The sequence below is a fragment of the Carcharhinus amblyrhynchos genome, chromosome 15, assembly GCF_965287045.1.
Source record: "Carcharhinus amblyrhynchos chromosome 15, sCarAmb.v2.hapA, whole genome shotgun sequence".
Classification (NCBI taxonomy): Eukaryota; Metazoa; Chordata; class Chondrichthyes; order Carcharhiniformes; family Carcharhinidae; genus Carcharhinus; species Carcharhinus amblyrhynchos.
The window spans coordinates 37,452,215-37,472,540 of record NC_137338.1 but is presented as its reverse complement, the minus strand read 5'-3'; the positions used below and the strand labels follow the sequence as shown (position 1 = coordinate 37,472,540).

General features: G+C 40.1%; 1 protein-coding gene across 2 annotated transcripts in view; it reads right to left on the bottom strand.

Annotated features, from left to right (window-relative positions):
• Nucleotides 1-611: 611 nt before the first annotated feature.
• Nucleotides 612-20,326, bottom strand: part of fundc1 (FUN14 domain containing 1) — a 29,870-nt gene continuing 10,155 nt past the window's right edge. For both annotated transcript variants that reach the window (XM_080203271.1, XM_080203272.1), the window contains exons 3-5: nt 15,501-15,576; nt 7,116-7,244; nt 612-1,049 (exon numbers count right to left, since the gene is read on the bottom strand). In XM_080203271.1, the coding sequence (XP_080059397.1) occupies nt 972-1,049; nt 7,116-7,244; nt 15,501-15,576 (283 nt within the window). In that variant the 3' untranslated portion in view covers nt 612-971. The remainder of the gene's footprint in view (nt 1,050-7,115; nt 7,245-15,500; nt 15,577-20,326) is intronic.

The following is a 20,326-nucleotide window of genomic DNA, read 5'->3' as shown; positions in this document are numbered from 1 at the left end:
TGATCATGGTTTTGGAAGGTACTGCCTAAGGAACCTTGGGGAATTCTTGCGTCTTGTATATGGTACACACTGCTGCCACTGTTCATCAGTAGTGGAGAGAGTGAATGTTTGTGGAAGGGGTAGCCATCAAGCACAATGTTTGGTCAGGTCATCAATCTAAAATGTTAATTGTTTCTCTCTCTACAGATACTGTCTGACCTGCTGAATATTTCCTGTTTTTACTTTAGATTTCCAGCATCTGCAATTTCTTTTTTGTCCAAGGTTAAGTAGTTAGAACACTGTAACAATGACTTTTGTGACATAACAATTGTTAATGAAATTGCTGGTTAGCAACAGAATTTAGTAAGAACTATTTCCGAAGTTGATGATTTCCTCAAGGTGGCCTCTCAAAATATAGGTGATAAATAGGAAAAATACAAGTGTAAATAAATTACCAAAATTATACTTTTAATTTAAAATCAAATTCTATGAACTTTGAAGCAGAGTCTTTAATTTTATTCATCAAATCACTAAATTGTGCAAATGTGGAGATATGTCTGAACCTCAGTCTCAATTATAGCTAAATAATAATAAGCTCTTTGTACTTTAATCAAATACATCTCCCTAATTAGTACATTTTCAGTCAAGTGTTTAATAAGTCTGTACAACAGAAAATACAGTATTTGCTTGGCTTGATCTGGAATTGCAAAGCGATTTACAGCATAATTATGGATATAACAGGAGAAACTATACAAACATTTTTAAACTTAGCAGAGAAAATTAGCCTCCTTTGGCAATAGAAGTTATAATATAAATTGATTCAATACAGGATAAATAGTTTTGCTTTTGTGTCCTTTTAATGGTGCCCTTGAACACACTGATGAGGCCCTTATTGGACTGTTGATAGTGATGTGCTTCAGTTTTGGATTTTCAGGACCCAACTGTAGCTTTGTCTTCATTGTTGTCATTCTGTCTGTACTTGTTGGAAATCCTTAAGAAGCCAGTCCTAATAAAAAGCCTCCAACAAAGCCACTGGCCAGCACAATATTCTTCTTTACAAATTCAGCTGACTGTGTGGGGAGAATATTTAAACAGTCAAGTGATAAGACTTAAAACGTAGAAATACAAAACATTGTAACATCACCAATAATCCTAGCATCATAAGATTACTAAACAAAGAGGCAGTTACATTTACTTTTTAGATTAGTTGCATTAATAATAATTTTTACAAAGCACACACTGATTTTTTAAATTAAGAGTACGGCCTTTTTAAATAATCTTGTTCATATACTTGGCTGAAAAAACTCCATAAATATTCAAAATACTAATTAGTTTTATGATAAAAACAAAAATGTTGGAGATATTCAGCAGCCGTGATGTGGAGATGCTGGTGTTGGACTGGGGTAAGCACAGTAAGAAGTCTCACAACACCAAGTTAAAGTCCAACAGGTTTATTTGGTATCAAATTTATTGTGCTACCAAATAAACCTGTTGGACTTTAACCTGATGTTGTGATATTCAATAGGTTAGGCAACATCTGTGGAGAGATGGTTTAGGAGATGTTTGGAATATTAAACATTAAAACTGCAGTTGAGGTTGTATTAATTACAAAATAAAATCATAATTAGATTAGGAGGATGTGTAGATTTCATATCCCTGCAGTGCAGAAGGAGGGTATTTGGTCCTTCGACTCCACACTGACTCTCCAAAAGAGCATGTTAGCCAGTTCCACTCCACACATTGCTCTATCCCTGTAATCCCATGCATTTACCATGGCTAATTCACCTAACCTATACATATTTGAACACACTAAGGGACAACTTACATGGTCAATTCACCTATCTTGCACACCTTTGGACTGTGGGAGGAAACCGGAGCATCTGGAGAAGAACGTAAGAACATAAGAAATAGGAGCAGGAGTAGGCCATCCAGCCCTTCGAGCCTGCCCCGCCATTCAATAAGATCATGGCTGATCTGTTGTGTCTCAGTTCCACATTCCCGCCCTCTCCCCATAACCCTTAATCCCCTCGCTTATCAAAAACCCATCAACCCGCGTCTTAAAAATATTTAGCGAGGCAGCCTCCACCACCTCAACGGGCAGAGAATTCCAGAGATTCACCACCCTTTGAGTGAAGAAGTTCCTCCTCAACTCTGTACAACTCCGTTCTCTCCATGCAGACATGGAGAGAACGTGCAAATTCCACACAGTCATGCAAGTCCAAAATTGAATCCACATCCCTGGCGCTGTGATGTAGCAATGCTAAACACTGTGCCACCCTGAACTGTATTGTCAAAGACGCTTGCAAGAAATTTTGCCTGTTGTTATCTTCCAAGATATGACTGGTCAGAAACTGAAAACAAAGTTTATCAAACCAAACAAATTTTATATTATGCTTTTAATGGCGAACATGTTTGTTTATGACTAAATGAAAATTTCTCAATTGTTTTCATCAAAGTTCACACAAGTTAAATGGCATTGTCTGTTGTAGCACCAATGAACACAAGCCCATGGATGTAATTTTTGTTTCTTTACCTGCAAGAAGCATATGAAGCCTGCTTCCATATTTAGTTTTTCTTGGAACAAGTTATTAGCCTGTCCCCAGAGGTTATAGATAGAGTTAACAGTGGTAAGCTTTTTCCTATGTTAGAAATGCACAGTACAAGAGGCCACGGGCTTAGGGTGAGGGGGGCAAGGTATAACACAGATGTTAGAGGGAGGTTTTTCACACAGAGGGTAGTGGGGGTATGGAATGCTCTGCCAAGCAAGGTGGTGGAGGCAGGTACGCTGGAGTTTAAGAGTTACTTAGACAGGCACGTGAGTGGATTGGAGATGGAGGGATATAGGAGATTGTTTTAAATAAGGTTCAGTAGCCTTGGGACGTCCCTGGTAATGTATGAGGATGTGGAATGGTACTAATGTTTTTCTCTTTTAATTCACAGGTTTTAAGTTGGTCCGCCTTGTTGTCCAACGAGGGGCATACACGTGATGGGTCGTACAAGGGCTGCTCTTGGTTGTTCGAGAATAGCCTAGTACTTCATGTCGTTAGTGTACGCTTAAACTGGACCAGATGCTGGGCAACACGACAGCTCAGTGACTATCACTGTTTGCTGTGCAGACACGTGGATTTGGGCCAGTGTCTGTGGGAGTTTGCGCATTCTCCCCGTGCTTGCATGGGTTTTCTCCGGGTGCTCCGGTTTCCTCCCACACCCCAAAGATGTGCTATTAGGCTGATTGGTGGTAATAAATTGTCCCTAAATTAGTTTTCCCTCAATGTGGAATGCCATAAGCTTAGATAAGGGTCATGGGTTGAGGGGGGATTCGTAATGTTAAAATGGCGGCGTGGGCTCATTGGGCCGAAGGGCCTGTTTCCTGTGCTGTTTTTGTTCTTTGTTATAGATTGGGGGTTGCCACTCTATCAAGCGTGGCTGACCCAAAGATTCCTGCTTTCACTGCCTCCGTATTGGAAGCAGGTTGATAATCAAACTACTTGGCCACATCATGAAAGCACATGACTTACTCATCATGTCTGGAAAGGAATCATAGAATCCCTAATGTACAGAAGGGTATTCAGCCTATCAAGCCTTCACCAACAACAATCCCACCCTATCCCCATATATTTACCCTGTGAATCCTCCCGAAACTAGGGTCAATTTAGCATAGCCAATCAACCTAACCCCACACCATGGGAGAAAACTAGAACTCCCAGAGGAAACCCACACAGACACAAGGAGAATGTACAAACTCCACACAGACAGTGACCCAAGCCGGGAATCAAACCCAGGTCCCTGGCTCTGTGAGGCAGCAGTGCTGACCACTGTGCCATCACGCTACCCCTGGAAATTGTATTACTGTTGCTGTAACTGGCAGCTGTTTTTTGAATCAACCGGCCAGCTCTTGGGAAATTTTCTCCTTAGTGCAGTTTTCTTCCCTGCATTGACTCTTTGCTAGCTCAGTTTGATGGGCGCTGGTTCCACTGCACCACCTCATCCTGATTCCCACCTTTTATGATTTTTTTTCCATTTTTGTGCTCACTGACATTTGTTATAGCTAATGGGTGAGATGGATGGAGGGAGGGAGGATAGATGAGCTATCCCTGAAGAATAGTGTTTACAAAGGAAATATGTTGAAATATGTGTCCCCAGGAAATATTCATTTGCTGCTACTGTGATTTGGTTTATTATTTCATTCTCTTCCATGAGCGTCCTCCTATCTTTAATACCATTCTTCCTATGCTCCTCCAACAGCTTTTGAAGTCCAAATCTGGTTTCAGTCAGCAACAATGCTCCCACTCTTCCCTTTCACAGCCTATACTCACCCATGTGCCTATCGCATCATACTTTGAATATCTACATAACAATATCCTTCACCATCAGATACTACTTTTCTCAAGGGCAAGTAGGAAATAAATAGTTGCCTTTCCATTCAGAAAATTAATTATAAAAAAGCCCATGTGATTTTTTACATTCTCATTTTTATATCCTGGCCATGTCAGGCTGCTGAAGGTAATATAGGATTTTGTGCAAGAGCTTTAATGGTGGGCAGCATGGTGGCACAGTGATTAACAATGCTACCTCACAGCGCCAGGGACCTGGGTTCGATTCCCAGGTTGGGTCACTTTCTGTGCACGTTCTCCCCAAGTCTGCATGGGTTTCCTCCGGGTGCTCTTGTTTCTTCCCACAGTCCAAAAGACATGCATTGGCCATGCTAAATTCTCCCTCAATATACCCAAACGGGTGCCAAAGTGTAACGACTAGGGAATTTTTACAGTAATTTCATTGCAGTGTTAATGTAAGCCTATTTGTGATACTAATAAATAAACTTAAAATTTAATATGTGATTGGATAGGGCTAGCCAGGAGAGTATTAGAGAAGTGATACTGGGAAGAGGTGATACATAGAAGCTCAAAAGTGAAACCAGTCCAGAATCAAACCTCACTAGGACAAAGGGAGACAGATGCAAGATTTAGATTTACTTTGGAAAAAGATAAAATTATGAAAACTCAGATTTGGAATGGCGAAGGAGGAAGCAACAAGGCCTGGTGCAGAAGACTGGACAGGTCAGCTAAAGAGACCACGTTCTTTCTTGGCAACAGAAATATTAATGTTTTGGTTCATTTCAACTTTCAGTGGGCTGCTGAACTTTGGGGAAAATTGTAGCCAATTGTGTGCACTATATATCCATTCATGTACTTCCCAGGGGATTGTTGACTACTGATCAGAAATGGCAACTATGGCTGTTTTCCTCCATCAGGTGAGACTGACAGAGAATTTATCCTGTTTCAGATGACAAGAGCTTTAGATTATATGTGCAATACTGACATAAACTGCAAACTTTAAATTGTCTTCTGTGACTGCTATCTAGGAGAAAATATATAACTTTACATCGTATGTACATGTCTATTTCAAAATAGGATCATTCACTGCTGTTTATGCAAAAATTGAGTATATTTAATCTACTGAATTTGCAATATAACCCTCTGAAATGCCTATGTGCAGCTTTACTTTGTCCAGATGATGCAAACTGCTTGAAACAACTCTTAAGATGTACTTGACTGACAGCTCTGATTAATTGTGAAACATACTTTTTCATCTTCTGTTTTGCTATTCTGCTATTATAGCTAGCAGCATATGTGGCACTTTCTGGCTTTAGCTGAAATGTAAACCTTTTCATCACAGATGTATAGTTTAATGTTACTGGAAAGGACTGCAGAAATAATTAGTTTTAATGCAGTTGGGACAATGAAAAGGTAAGTACTGAAATATACCTCATGATCTGTTTGTTAAATGATAATGTGGTCCCTGTCTCAATCACAAACTCCAGTAAATGTATTCCAATCTCACTGCTCAATTAAAATGTTTCCCCTGCTCTTTCTCCTAAATATCTTCCCATTTGATTTTGAACCAATGACTGACATTTCTTTCTAGATCCCTGAACCTTGGGAATTGTGGAATTTTGCTCACTTTGTTGCATTCCTTCAAAATTTTCAAAACGTCCAATAAATCACTCCAGTGTTTTTAAGTCAAAGCCTCATTTCCAAAGAGACAGCATTGTCCATCAGTTAGTTGGTAAGTGAGACTTCCAAAGAAATATGATCTTGCAGTCCAAAACCAGGCATCTATGAGGTGTTTCCAGTTATCAGTAAGAACAGAATTGTGCATGACCATAATCAGTAACCTTATAATCTCACAGTCCAACTCTTCAATTGTTAACAGCCCTGGAGCATATCTTTAGAACAATGAAGATTTTGCTGCAGGCTACAGACAGCTAAGTGGTCCCATAACAATAAGCAAAACAGAGCAATCTAGTCTCATCACATCCAGTTGAAAATGGTGGTGGACAACAAGGCATTTAACTGGAGAAGACTACATGAATGTTGCCATTCATTTGGGAGAGGTCAACTCATAACTACAAGTCCTTTTATGTGAATAAAAAGGAGAGAGACAGCATGTTACTTTACAGTATTTCTATGGAAAGTTTCTAAGGGCAGCCCAGTGATTAGCACTGCTATCTCACAGCACCAGGGATCCAGGTTCAATTCCAGCCTTGAGCGATCATCTGTCTGGATTTGCATGTTCTCACCATGTTTGCATGGGGTTCCTTCAGGTGCTCCGGTTTCCTCCCACAGTCCAAAGATGTGCCACCGACAAGATAGTTCAGTGGTGTTGTACTGATTTAGGAAGTAATAAGTATAATTCCTGGTCTGCGGTGAATGTTCTGGTTTCACTAGGGATATTGTGTGGGAGCTACACATGGGGTAAGGCTATGGATTCAACTCCTGGCTGTTGCAAATTGACTCTTCCCATTGGAGATAATGATGTAGGCACAGGAGGAACAAATGAATTGCTCTTGCCTACTGCTTCTACCCATTGGAATGTACATATGGGCATCAGTCTGGATTCAAATGTGATCTTCCCTGTGCCAGTGCAATACTCCATCAACACTAAATAACTGCTCCATAATAACTCTTAGTATACAGAATGAACATTTAGATGAAGTCTGCCAACAGCTTGTGGAACTGTACCCTACAGAACTCTAGAAATTATAGGAAGAATGAAAGAAAATTAGGGGGGAAAATACTGTCAAAGCTGTGCATGAAATACTGTACTTGAAACAGAGAGAAATTCACTTTTCTCACCTCTTCAATGAAAGTGTTGATTTCAGGAGCAGCTTTATTTGCTTTCTTTCTCAACTGTCGTTTGGCTTTATTTACATCTTTTTCAACTCTTTTCCAATCCACTTTAATATAGCCACTGTGATTTGCAACCTGAGGGAAAATATGCATGAATGAGTAAAGGTATGAGATACTCTTCCAGTATCTAATAATTATAAATAAGTTCTATGGATTTTTCAACTGACTTGCTTCATACAGTGAGAGAGCCAGACCTCATGATGGCAACCCCAATCCTCTGCAACCATTGTGAAATTAAAGTGGCAAATCATGCTACATGAGGCAAATATAGAAAAATGGAGTTAGTTCAAACGTTAGCTCTACTGTCTCTCCACAGATGCTGTCAGACCTGCTGAGATTTTTCAGCATTTTGTCTTTGTGTTAGAAAATCTTTCTTCCCCCACAATTTTAATGGATAATTCAAATTTAGCAGATTTAAATTATGAAATGATTGCAGTGGATTTGCATAATAATGTATCCATATGTTCATAAATGCTTTAAGTTCTAAATAATGAAACAAAGAAACTGAATTTTTGATCCATAGCATTGAGTCTTGTCCCTCTGATGTGGTGCTATCTCTTTGATCAATTGGATTGCAGAATCAGAGATCACTGTGCTGCCAATTATATCCAACTGTAGATTTAAATTTTAAGTTTTATAGGTTAGGCACTGGATCTCTGACTTTAACTTTGGATTTCTTCTTATTGTCTATTCTCTACTGCTCTTTATCACTATATCATTACACTTGTTACATAATCAGGCCTGTGTAACTTGTAAGTCTAATGATGACCGAGAAATCATTGCCGATTGTCACAGAAACCCATCTGATTCACTCATCTCCTTTAAGGAAGGAAATCTGTCAACCTTGCCTGGATCTGGCAAACATGTGGCTCCAGATCCATAGTAATGTGTGTGACTGTTAAATGGCCTAGAAAACCACATAGTTTAAGGGCAGTTGGGATAGGCAATAAATATTGGCCCAGCTAGCAAAGCCCAGATCCCATTAAGGAATAAAAAGTGACATGAAATAAAAACTGAAAATTCTAAAGTCAGGCAGTATCTATGGAACGAGAAGGCATTAAAATTTCTGATCGATGACTTGGTCTCAGAACTAAAAATGTTCGAGACATAACAGATTTTAAGCAAGTACAGAGGAAGGGAATGAGGGAAAGAATAAAAGAGAAGGTTTGTAATGAAAGCAAATGAGGTTAAATGATAACCGGGATGATGATGCAAAGCAAAATGAGATGCTACAAGGACAAGTCAAGAAACAAAAAATGGGAGTAAAGAGATGTTCTTGGAAAACATCATCAATGGCTTCCATCCAAAAAAAAAACAGGGGCCAAGGTTATGATTTGGAAATGTTGATCTCAATTTTGAGTTTGGAAGTCTGTGCATCCAATTGAAAATGAGGTGCTGTTCCTTGAATTTACATTGAGCTTCATTGGAATAGTATAGAAGGTCAAATGGGAAAGGTGCAGAGAATTAAAATAACAGGCAAATGCAAGGTCAAGATTACATTTGGAGACTAAATGTAGCCGTTCTAGGAAGCAGTCACCCCATCTGCATTTGATCGCGATGCACAGAAAACCTTGCTGTGAGCAGCAAATATAGCATATTAATTGAAAGTACGTAAGTCACTGTGTTAGTTGGAAACATTATTTTGAGCCGTAGATGGTGGGAAGGGAGGAGGTAAAAATTCAGGTGCTGCATCTCCTGTGCTTACATGGGATGGCGCTGTGTGAAGGGGAGGGGTTTCTGTGAGTGATTAAGGAGTGGATTAGGGTGGCATGGAGGAAGTTGGTCCCTTTGCAATTCTGAAAAAGGAAGAGAGGATAAGATGTGTTTGATATTGGTAGTGGTGGAAATGGTATGGGATGATCCACCAACAAAAAGACAGAGTAATGCATCCAATTTTGCTGATGTTACAAAACTTGATGGGAATGCAGGCTGTGAGGAGGACACAAAGAGGCTGCAAAGAAATAGAAACAGGTCAAAGAAGTTAGCAACAAGGTGACTGATGGAGTATAATTTGGGGAAATGTGATATTATTCACTTCTGTAGTAAGAACAACAAATAATATTTTTAAAAGGCGTGATGATTGTGGAAGATTGGTTTTCAAGGACATGATGTCAAAGCATCTGGGTGATGACATTTCTTCCTAAATGAAGATTCCCTGTCTGGTTATGCTTTACATTTTTTGCCATGCCGAGTGGCTCTTAACATCAAATTATAGTTTGGTTGGACCCTCAACTCCTTTGCCACATTCTTCTTGTAAGCATTTCACATTATTCCATTCTTCCTGCCTCTCACTTAAAGTTCTCATTTACCACTGCCCACTCAAGGACCATAAAAATTCTCATTCAGATATCTTCAATGTTTTTCTATCTCAGCCATTGCACCAAGCATCACAATTCATCAAGATCACCAACAACCTGTCCTAGTCCCTCCACACCAACTCTGTAGTTAGGGAATTTCACCAATGCCTCTACTTTTCAGGAGGCTTAGAAAATTCAGCATGTCCACTATGACTCTCACCAACCTTTACAGATGCTCCATAAAAAGTGTTCTTTCTGGTTGTATCGTAGCTTGGTATGGCTCCTCTTCTGTCCAAGACTACAAGAAACTACGAAGGGTTGTGAACGAAACCCAGTCCGTCACGCAAACCAGCCTCACATCCATTGACTCTTTCTACATTTCCCGTTGCCTTGAAAAAGCAGTCAGCATAATCAAACAGCTCACACACCCTGGACATTCTCTCTTCCACCCACTTTCATTGGGAAAAAAAGTCTTGAGGTCATGTACCAACCGACTCAAGAACAGCTTCTTCCCTGCTGCCGTCAGACTTTTGAATGGACCTCTCATATTAAGTTGATCTTTCTCTACACCCTAGCTATAATTGTTATACTACATTCTGCACTCTCCTTTCCTTCTCTGTGAATGGTATGCTTTGTCTATTTTGTATGCAAGAAACAATAATTTTCACTGTATGCTAATATATGTGATGATAATAAAATCAAAAGCTTCTGAGTTCACTGCCCTCCTAATTTCTTTCTTCCTCATATGAACTCCCAACTCATATTCATAGCCATGTCTTTAACTGTGCCATCATATGGCCTTGTGTCAATCACTGATCATCTCTGATCACTTGTATTGTTTTATTAATATTATTGTATCACCTGTATTGCTTTTCACCTAAAGCTGCATCCCAAAACTACGTCCTTCTTTACCGAAATATCTCTTCCCCAGTTCATTTTTAAAATTTCTTTGGCCCTCCATTCACCACAATCTTTTGTTCAACTACCGACCTGTGTAACCACATCATCAACTCTAACATTAATACCTTACTTCCTACTAAAACCATTACTCTCTCTTATCCTGGCAATTTCCACTGTACATCTCTCATGAACTTGAACAGATATGGTGGATAACAGGTTTAGCCATTCACTGCCAGATCTGGCTGGACCATATGCTTGTCTGAAGAAACTGTTTCCAGAATTACCCTGGAATGCTAAGATAACCTCTAACTTCTTTTCTCTATGGCAAACAGTCTTCTCAAACCCCTCCTCACTCTCTTCCACCTCCAACAAGTATGAGGAGCTCATGGGTTTCACTATCATCTCCTGATCGCAAATAAATACCATGGTATTTGCAAATTTATGGTTGTTCAAATTAAGATTAACTATAAAAACATAATTTTTAAGGAATTGTGCATAAAATTATGCAATTTTGTTACCTGTAGGATTATAAAAAATATAATTTGTTTACAGTTACAATTCAAATTATACTGGAACGTGGCAAACAGTAAATATGCAACAAACAGTACTAAGTCCAAATAAACATGAATTTTGTTAGGGTCACAAATGCATAGATTCAAGGGGTGGAATTTTATAGTTGCTCCCACTGGGGGGATTTTCTGGTCCAGCAGAGATCACTGGACTTCTAAATGATTTGCTGCATTTTATGGCCTTGTCCACTTTCCATCCCTGGTTTGCACATGGTTAGAAAATATATTTTGCATTCTCTTATGTTTTTATTACACATATGTTTTAGCAATTGTGATCACCCTTAACTCATAGGAGTGAGTCTAAAACAGAAGAAATAGAAAACTGCCATTAGGTCTAAAAGGCTTCCTTTGGCCCCTTTGTAAAGCAACTCACTCCCACTACCATCTTCTCACTAAAGGAGCAATTTAATTTTGACCAAAGTGAGAAGTCACAAACTGTGCCTTCTACTTGTAAAGATTTGCTTCTTCTTGAGTCACTGCCCATTTGGGAACATCAGATCATGGTTCCTCAACTTCTTCAATCCCTTCTCTGTTTAGAAGGTCATCTCATTATCTCCTGAACTCATTTAAACTGTAGAACACTACAAGTTAAAAAAAAAACTTTCCTTTAGCACTTGTGCTGCTAGGTTTCATTGATAATAACTGTTTACACCACAAAATTCACAAATTATTGGTAAAATTACTCAAGAAAATCAAATGAATAAAAGTGACCTAATAGCTATTTGTTCCTTCTGAAATCACCATTTGAAAACATATTGCCTACATTTAAATAAATATAATGGAGCCAGCAGGATTCACAATGCTGTATCAAGGTGCAGAATTAATTTTACTCTTGTTAAATTTTCTGTCACTCCTGAAGGATTTTACTAATGGTTCAGTTACTGACAGCAGGTGCAAAAGTGACTTGCTCTCCTCCTTTATGGGTTACTTTTGGCACCTCCCTAATGATATCAGAAACTTTATGTGCAAGGATTTTTTTGATTCTTGCATGGATGTGGATGTTCTTGGAAAGGATTGACAATTACGGATTGTTGCTCATCCCGAATTGCCCTTGAGTAGGTGGTGGTAGCCACTTTGTTGAATTGCTGCAATCCATGTAGGATTTCGTTTTTATTTGTTCATGGGAGGTGGGCGTCGCTGACTAGGGCTGCATTTATTGCCCATTCCTAATTTAAGTGACAACCACACTGCTGTGTGCGTCTGCATTCACATGTTGGCCAGATTGGATAAGAATGGATTTCCTCCCCTAAAGGGACATTAGTGAACCAATGGTATCATGGTTAGACTTTTAATTCCAAGTTTTTTTTTAAATTGAGTTCAAATTTCACCATCTGCCATGATGAGATCTGAAGTCAGGTCCCCAGAGCATTACCCTGAGTCTACGGATCATTCATCGAGTAACATTACCTCTACGCCACCATCTCCCTTCTCACGGTGTTGTTGGGAGATTTTGATTCAGTGACAATGAAGGAATGGTGATAAAGTTCCAAGTAAGGCTGCTGTATGGCTTGGAGGGAAACTTGCAGGTGATGGTGTTCCCATGTGTCTTTTGTCCTTGTTCTCAGTGGAACAGATCATGGGTTTGGAAGGTGCTGTCTAAGGATCCTTAGTGAGTTGCTGCAGTGCATCTTATAGATGGCACACATGGCTGCCACTGTGCATTTCTGGTGGTGGGAGTGAATGTTGAAGGTGATGATGGTGTGCCAATCTGGCTGTTTTATCCTGAACAGTGTCGAGTTTCTTGAGTGTTGTCATCACAATCCTAATTTGTGTCTTGTAGATGGTGGACAGACTTTGGGGAGTCAGTAGGTTAGTTACCCACGTCGGATTCACAGCCTATGGCCTGCTGTTGTAGCCACAGTATTTATATGGCTGATCTTGTTCATTTTCTGGTCAATGGACCCCATTCCACCCCCACCCCACAGGATGTTGACAGTAGATTGTTGATATGAACCTCAGTCTTACCTTCACACTGGTTTACCAAGGACACTGAACCACCTACATTTTGCATTTAGCACAAAAACAAAATCTTTATTCTGCAAAGCTGAATGTCTTCCCTTTCACAAATAAAAATAGAAAAATGTTGGAAAGATTCTGCAGGTCTGGCAGCATCTGTGCAGAAAGAAACAGAGTCAAGGGGCCCGATTTTACCATTGCGTGGCAGCTGTTTTCAGGTGCGAAAACTTGGTAAAGTCGGGCGTGAGGCGAGTAGCGTGATCCGCACCCGCCTCTGTGCCAGTTCCCCCTTTACTAAGACCCAAAAATGGCTGCAATTGGGACCATGCTCAAAACGGGCACAATGGCAATTTAAACGCAATTGCATGCATTTAAATTTATTTAATGGACTGCACGCCCACCTTTACTGACACTTCCCCCTTTCCACTGCATTCGCCCATCCAGAATTGGCGTAAAACAGACATGCTTCATAGAAGTCCGATTCACTCAAGGTTAGTGAGGAGATAGGTGCCTAGCGTCCGACGACTCTCTGCTTAAGATCGATGGGGTGGGGGCGGTGGGGGCTGTGGGAAAAGAGGAGGTGGGTCTGCTGTTACTCTGCCTGAGATCAGTGGAGAGAAAGGGGGGGGTCCACTGCCCCTATGCCTGAGATCAGTGGAGGGGAAGGGGGTCTGCTGCCAGTCTGCCTGCGATCAGTGGAGGGGAAGGGGGATTCACTGCCACTCTGATTGAGATCGGAAGGAGGGAGCGGGGGAGGGGCAATGTCTGTGGGGGCCAAGGGGAGGCATTATCACACCCAGAACAGATGTGGCAGGGGAGTTGCATTCTATCATTTTTTTCCTTCAGTTGGAGGTGCCGATTGGAGCTGCAGGGTTTTGGGTGTGTTAAGCCCCACCCACAAGTTTCTGCAGTGCAATTCAGAATTGCTGATATTTTCGCAGGCAGTGTGCGTATGGGGGTGCCTCAGAACGGGTCTTAAATTCTAAAATTCAGATCTGAAACACTTCCAGTTTCAAATCCACCCAGCACTTAGAGTCAAAATGGTAAAATAAGGCCCAAGGTCTCAAGTCTGATCTGACTCTTCTGTGGAATCCAGATCTGAAGAATTGGATTGAAAACATTAACTCTGTATCTCTCTCCACAGATGCTGCTGTATCTGCTGAGATTTTCCTGCATTTTCTGTTTTTATTTCACATTTACAGCATCTGCAGTATTTTGCTTTTATTTAATCTCGTTCAACCAATGAATAAAATTATTTTATATACACAGAGAATTCTCTAGAATATTCTAATATGTAAAAATGGCACATTAGACATTAGACAAGTGGCACATTAGGTAAGTTTTACCTTTTTACATTAAAATAACTAACTGTTTACCAATTGACGACTATGAACTTGAATTAAATCTATGGACTTTCCTTATAATAAATCCTTTCCTACAGATGAAGGTTTAGAGAATTGTGCTTGTAGAAGCCATTCATAAAAACACATTTAGTTTGATCTTTCAGGGATAAGCTATTTGATTTCAACGGGAATTTTCAATACATTAATATTAGCCTTTACAGATAATAGGGGAATAAAAAAAAGGGAGGCCCAGGTCCACCCTAAAGGAATGTGCAGTCCTGTTACGTGATTACAAAACCTCACTAACAATGTTTGTAGAAAGTCAATTCAGTCAGAGGCAGAGACTAAGTGTAATAAAAGAGGCAGAGTGTGATCTGAAGAAATAGAGAGGCTTATAATCTCAGGATGGGGATTACATTTTTAATACATTTTTTAAAGAGTTCAGCGCTGCTCAAAGGTTCTTATAAATACCACATCCCATAGTTCAAATGTGTATACTTCCCAGCTGGTTTCAAAGTCCAATCTCCCTCTGTCCCAATAACTAATGTTAACTAAGAGGTCTGAATCAGCACTGATATTAATGAAATTCACATAAGACTTGGGCTCCTGACTGATGCAAAGTTGCTGACTAATGTTTTTGTTTTTCTGGATGTCATCTTTGCGACCACTTAATTGCACGTTTTCCCTATGTCTACGTGGGTTTCCTCCGGGTGCTCCAGTTTGCTCCCACAATCCAAAGATGTGTAGGTTAGGTTGATTGGTCGGTCATGCCAAACTGCCCCTTAGTGTCGGGGGATTAGAAGCGTAAACACGTGGGGTTACAGGGATAGGGCCTGGATGGGATTGTTGTCAGTGCGGGCTCGATGGGCCTAATAGCGTTCTTCTGCTCTGTAGGAATTCTATGATTTTTATCCTCACCTAACAGAACTATAAAGATTGGAAGGAACTGAACAGTTGGTGTTCTCCAGGTTAAAAGAAATTCAGTAAATGCAAAAATAATGACTCCCACTATTAAAAGGAATTGTTGCCTGAGTTAGTATTAAAAATGTTGTTAAATTCTTAAGGTTAGTTACTTTTATAAGTTACTCTGGTTTTGCTGCTGTGGTATTCGTTAGCAATGGGCTGTTGTGCTACTGCTTTTAAGGCCCTCAAATAATTGATTTAATTTAAATAACAATGCAACTTATTACTGTGAAACCTATTTGCCAACAGTTATGAAAATTAAAATGCTGAATGCTACATATATTAAATTTAACCTTTCATTACCTGCATCAATAGGAACCCACCACCAATGGCTGTAGCTGCCAATTTGCCGATCTTCTGAAATACAAAACCTGCACACCTGAAAGTGAGAAAAAGAGAACTAAATATTAATTTTCCTCAAGGTTCTCCTTCAAAAACATTCTATTTGAGTAAGTAATTTTTCAGTGCTAGGTTTCCTGTCGTTTTCTACATCCTCAACCAATTGTCAAGGCAGATTATGTGTTCAATATCCGGCCAACACAATATGGCTTTGTGCCAAATGCCAACTGTGCCATTGATTTCCATTCAATTTTTCTCTACTGAGGAGGAAGCACCATGCATCAACTCAGCAGCAAAATAGATTGCCACTTGCAAATTGAAATTGCACACCTTTTAATTGCTTTGCTATTGAGGGCCTCATCTTTTTGTCAATATCCTGTTTAAAATGTCCACTGTGAAACAGCAAACAAGTGCAGCTGAGGAACTGAGTGTATATCTGAGAGTCTAGTGAGTTAGGTATTTTTTTCTCTACTTTTCTTAACCTGATAGAATTGGTACTTACTCCATTGCTGGGAAAGCAACTAGCTGTTTCGTGAGTATCTGGTAAGTGGTTAAGGTCTGTTCCAGTCCTAAGGTTTAAAATAGTATACAAACTGGTGGTAAAGTTAATAAGGTAACACAAGTAAATAACATAATTAAATCATTCATTAAAACATATTAAGGATGGCAGGACAAGTGATGTGTCAAGGCTGCAGCATGTGAGATATTCCTGGCTAATGGTATGATCCAGGACAATCATGTCCGCAGTAAGTGTTTGCCACTCAAGAAGCTTTGGCTCAGAGTCATTGAACTGGAGAATAAGTTGAAGACACTATGACATATCAGGGATAGGGAAAGTTACCTGAATGCTTTGTAATAGGAAGTAGTTAGGATAGAATAGGATTTTTTGATTCGGCCAATGGCCAGGGACAGGAGGGTGTGATTGTGAGAGAAGCAAGTAAGGGGACCCAGAGGACAGCAGTGTCAGCATCCACAATTGTCAATGGTTTGAGGTTTTCTCAGCTTGTTTGGATGAGAATAGGGCTGCAAGGTGGATGAACTGACCAACCAGGGCACTGTGGTATGGGAATCTATTCAGGTGGGGGGAGCAAAAAGGGACATTGTGGTAGGAGGGATCAGTATACTGAGGAAGATTGATACAGTTCACTGCAGCAATGAGTCCAGAAAGTTATGTTGTCTGCTTGTTGCCAGGATTTGGGACATCTGTTCAGGACTTGAGCATGGAAGAAAGGAGACCCCGTTATGATGGTTAATGTAGGTACCAATAACATGGGTAGAACTAGGAAAGAGATTCTGCATAAAAAGCATGAAGCATTAGGTATTGAATTTGTGGCGAATGGCCAATGGCAATAACAGCAATGATAACAGTAATATTAAAAGCGAGGGCATCAGTAACAATGAGAGTCAAGCATGCTGTGAACTTTGGTCAAGTTATAAGTAAACACAGATACAACTTAGAAAGCTGTAGAAAGACATGACCTGTCCTGACACTTCTTGCGTGGAACAAATAAGAATCGTTGTTTGGGCTATGCGAGAGACACCAGTCCATTGTTATATGGTGAGGCTATATAATTTACATGCAATTTGATATAAATGTTTGGGAGTTGTTTACAAGTAACTCCGTTGGCTATAATCAAACATTTTGATCAGTTTCTGGTGACATCATCGGCTGAGTGCCAGGGAACCTTCTGGAAAAATGTGAGAAGTTTAGGTTAAAGAGATGTGTTTGACTCTTTGTCTCCAGCAACAACTTTAGATCTGCCATTGCAAGTGTGCTGTAAAGGAACATCTTCAGAGATGACAAAGAACCATGAGAGAAGACTTACATTGGGAACAGACCTGGCTAGTTGCTCAAACTGGGGTAATATTAGTTTTCAGTTAAAAGTTTAGTGTTAGTGTTAAAGTCAAAGGGTTAAAGTGAAATGAAGTAAAGTGTTACAGCTATTGTTAATTTATGAATTTAGTACCTAAAGTGTTGGATGACGTGAACATTTCATTTAAGTGAGTGAGTCAACTTTTGTTCTTTGGTTTGTTGTACGAAATAAGTACCTGGGAAAAGTTTAAGTTTACAGTCGGATAACAAATTAAAAAGCAGAATCTCAAAAGTTATAATATCTAGTTAATTACCTGAGCTATGTGCAAATTGGCATAGGGTACGTAAAATTACGTATACTGCTCCCTCCTACCACAATGTCCCTTTTTGCTCCCCCCACCTGAATAGATTCCCATACCACAGTGCCCTGGTTGGTCAGTTCATCCACCTTGCAGCCCCATTCTCATCCAAACAAGCTGAGAAAACCTCAAACCATTAACAATTGTGGATGCTGAGATGAATACGTGACTCAAAGATTGGTGTAGGAGAAGTGGGTTTTGATTTTTGGGGTACTGGCACCAGAACAGGGGAAATTAGGGACATCCGAACTTTGCTGGCACCAGTGTTCCTGCAAACCACAAAGCTAGGGAACTGCAGAGGGTTTTAAAACTAAATAGCAGGGCAAGGGATCAAATGTGTGCAGATGTTGCATATCAGAGTAAAGACAACGCAGATGAGAAATGGATTAATGTGGGAAATGATAAACAAACTCAGATTAAGAAAGAGCAAGTATACGTCTAAGAGTAAATCAACAGATCAGGTTGGAGATTGCAAAAATATGTATCTGAAAACATGTGGCATTTAAAGTAAAACAGATGAACGAATAGTGTAAAGAGAGATGGGCTTGGTGGCAGGAGGGAGAACAGAATCTAGCGGGAGCCAAAAGGTCAGAAATCCACCAGTGTAAAATCATGTTGGAATTCGCACAATAGTAGATTAATGGTGGATCAAGATTCCTGTCGACTGGTGGTCTGAATGCCATTTGCCTTTATTTGCATCTCAGGAATGCTTATGAAAACAGCTGTCCACCAACATCCTGTCAGGCCTTCCAATCTTGCCATGCCAGCGCAAAATTACATTGGTCAAAAACCCAATTGTAAAGAGTGGTGTGCTCAGGTAACAAGATACTTTGAGGTGAGTGCATAGAAGCCTTTCTACCATTTGTGTTACACTGCTCCAGATGTACTGTTCATCATTCAGCTGGGGTCTACTGGTTCCTGCTCTCAATCCCCATTCTGAACTGGTCTTCCTGAACAGTATTGTGCTGCTGGACCTATAGACCCTCCTGTGCCACATCTCAGATCAGTACTGCACTTGGGGTTGGGAAGTACAGAGATCTCCTTCTCCAGCCCCCACAAATGTCACACACCAGTGTCTATTTGGACAGGACTGTGCTGCAGGCGTTATACAGCCACCACAACAAAGTTCAAATTATCGACTGGGATGGTGGCCAAATGAAGACAACAAGGGCAATATGGGCTGTATGGGTAAGAGTGGGGGGTGGTGTTAATGGGTCACGATGATAGGCAGAGGGGCATGAAGCTGAATGGAGAAAATAAACAATGGAAGGTAGAGGAAAGACCAAGGAGAGGCAAGCTGGACCCTAACAGGACTGCATGTACGGCTCACAAGGGAGAGGGGTGGGGGGGGAATGGGATGGGATCAAAGAGATACCACATTGTTTACTACAACAGAATGGATTAAGACTCAAATTGCGGTAGGTAAAAGTCCAGTTGGGGCCTGAGCACTACACAGATTATGGGCTTGGTGGGGGTGGTGGTGATTAAATAAAGGAACAGACTTCTTGAGGCTGCTAATCATTTTCCTCTGGGTAGCTGACATTCTGGAGAGAGTGATGTGTGTTGTACTGATGTTTAAATATGATGCTGGGACCTTTCAAACCCATCAGCTAGGGGAAGTTGCCTGTGCATAATTAATGAGCTTCCAAGTGCAGCATTTGATGCAGGATCCTGCAATTCCGGCCCCAGGCAAATGAAACACCTGTCTTTGCAACTGATCTCAAAATGGGAGAATTCCGCCTGATTTTTCTATTAATATATATTTACCTCATGTAAATTCTGAATGTTGGAATATTAGACTGATATGGTAGACTGTTCTACTTTTCTGATTTTGTAAAGTTTGTTTTGCTTGTTTCTGAAACTGTGGGATCTTGTGGCTTTATTTGGTCTCTAACCAGATCAGAACAAGGGAAATAAACCTGCAGGCTCCTGGTTTTGGGGGAATGGGAGTAACTGCATTGTTTTATACAGACTTTGGCGTGGACTCAATGGGTCAAATGGCCTCCCTTTGTGTTATGACTTTTTGACCCTAAGGAGGGGAAAAATAAGAGTACAAGAAAAAGCTAGCTAGAAATATGAAGATAGATAGTAAGAGTTTCTATAAATATTTAAAAAAACAAAGCGTTAACAAAGTGAGTGTTATTCCTATAGAAAGTGAGTCTGGAGAGTTGATGAAAAATAAGGAGATGGCAGATTAATTGAATGGGTATCTTGCATTGGTCTTTACTAGAGAGGATACAGCTAATATCCTAGAAAAGGCTGTAAATCAGGAACTGGATGGAGAGAGAAACTCCAGAAAATTAGAATCACCTGGGAAAACTTGTCCCACACTTGCAACAATTTTCTAAATCCCTAGGACTTGATGAATTTCACCCTAGGGTCTTAAAAGAAGTGGCTAATGAAATAGCTGATGCTTTGGTTTTAATTTTTCAAAATTCATTGGATTCAATGAAGGATCAATTAGATTGGAAAATAGCTAACATCTTTATTGAAAAAGGGAGGCTGACAGAAAGCAGTAAACTATAGGCCAGTTAGCTTAACATCTGTCACAGGGAACATGTTAGAAGCTAATATTATAAATGTCATAACATCTTAGATAAATTCACGGTAATCAGACA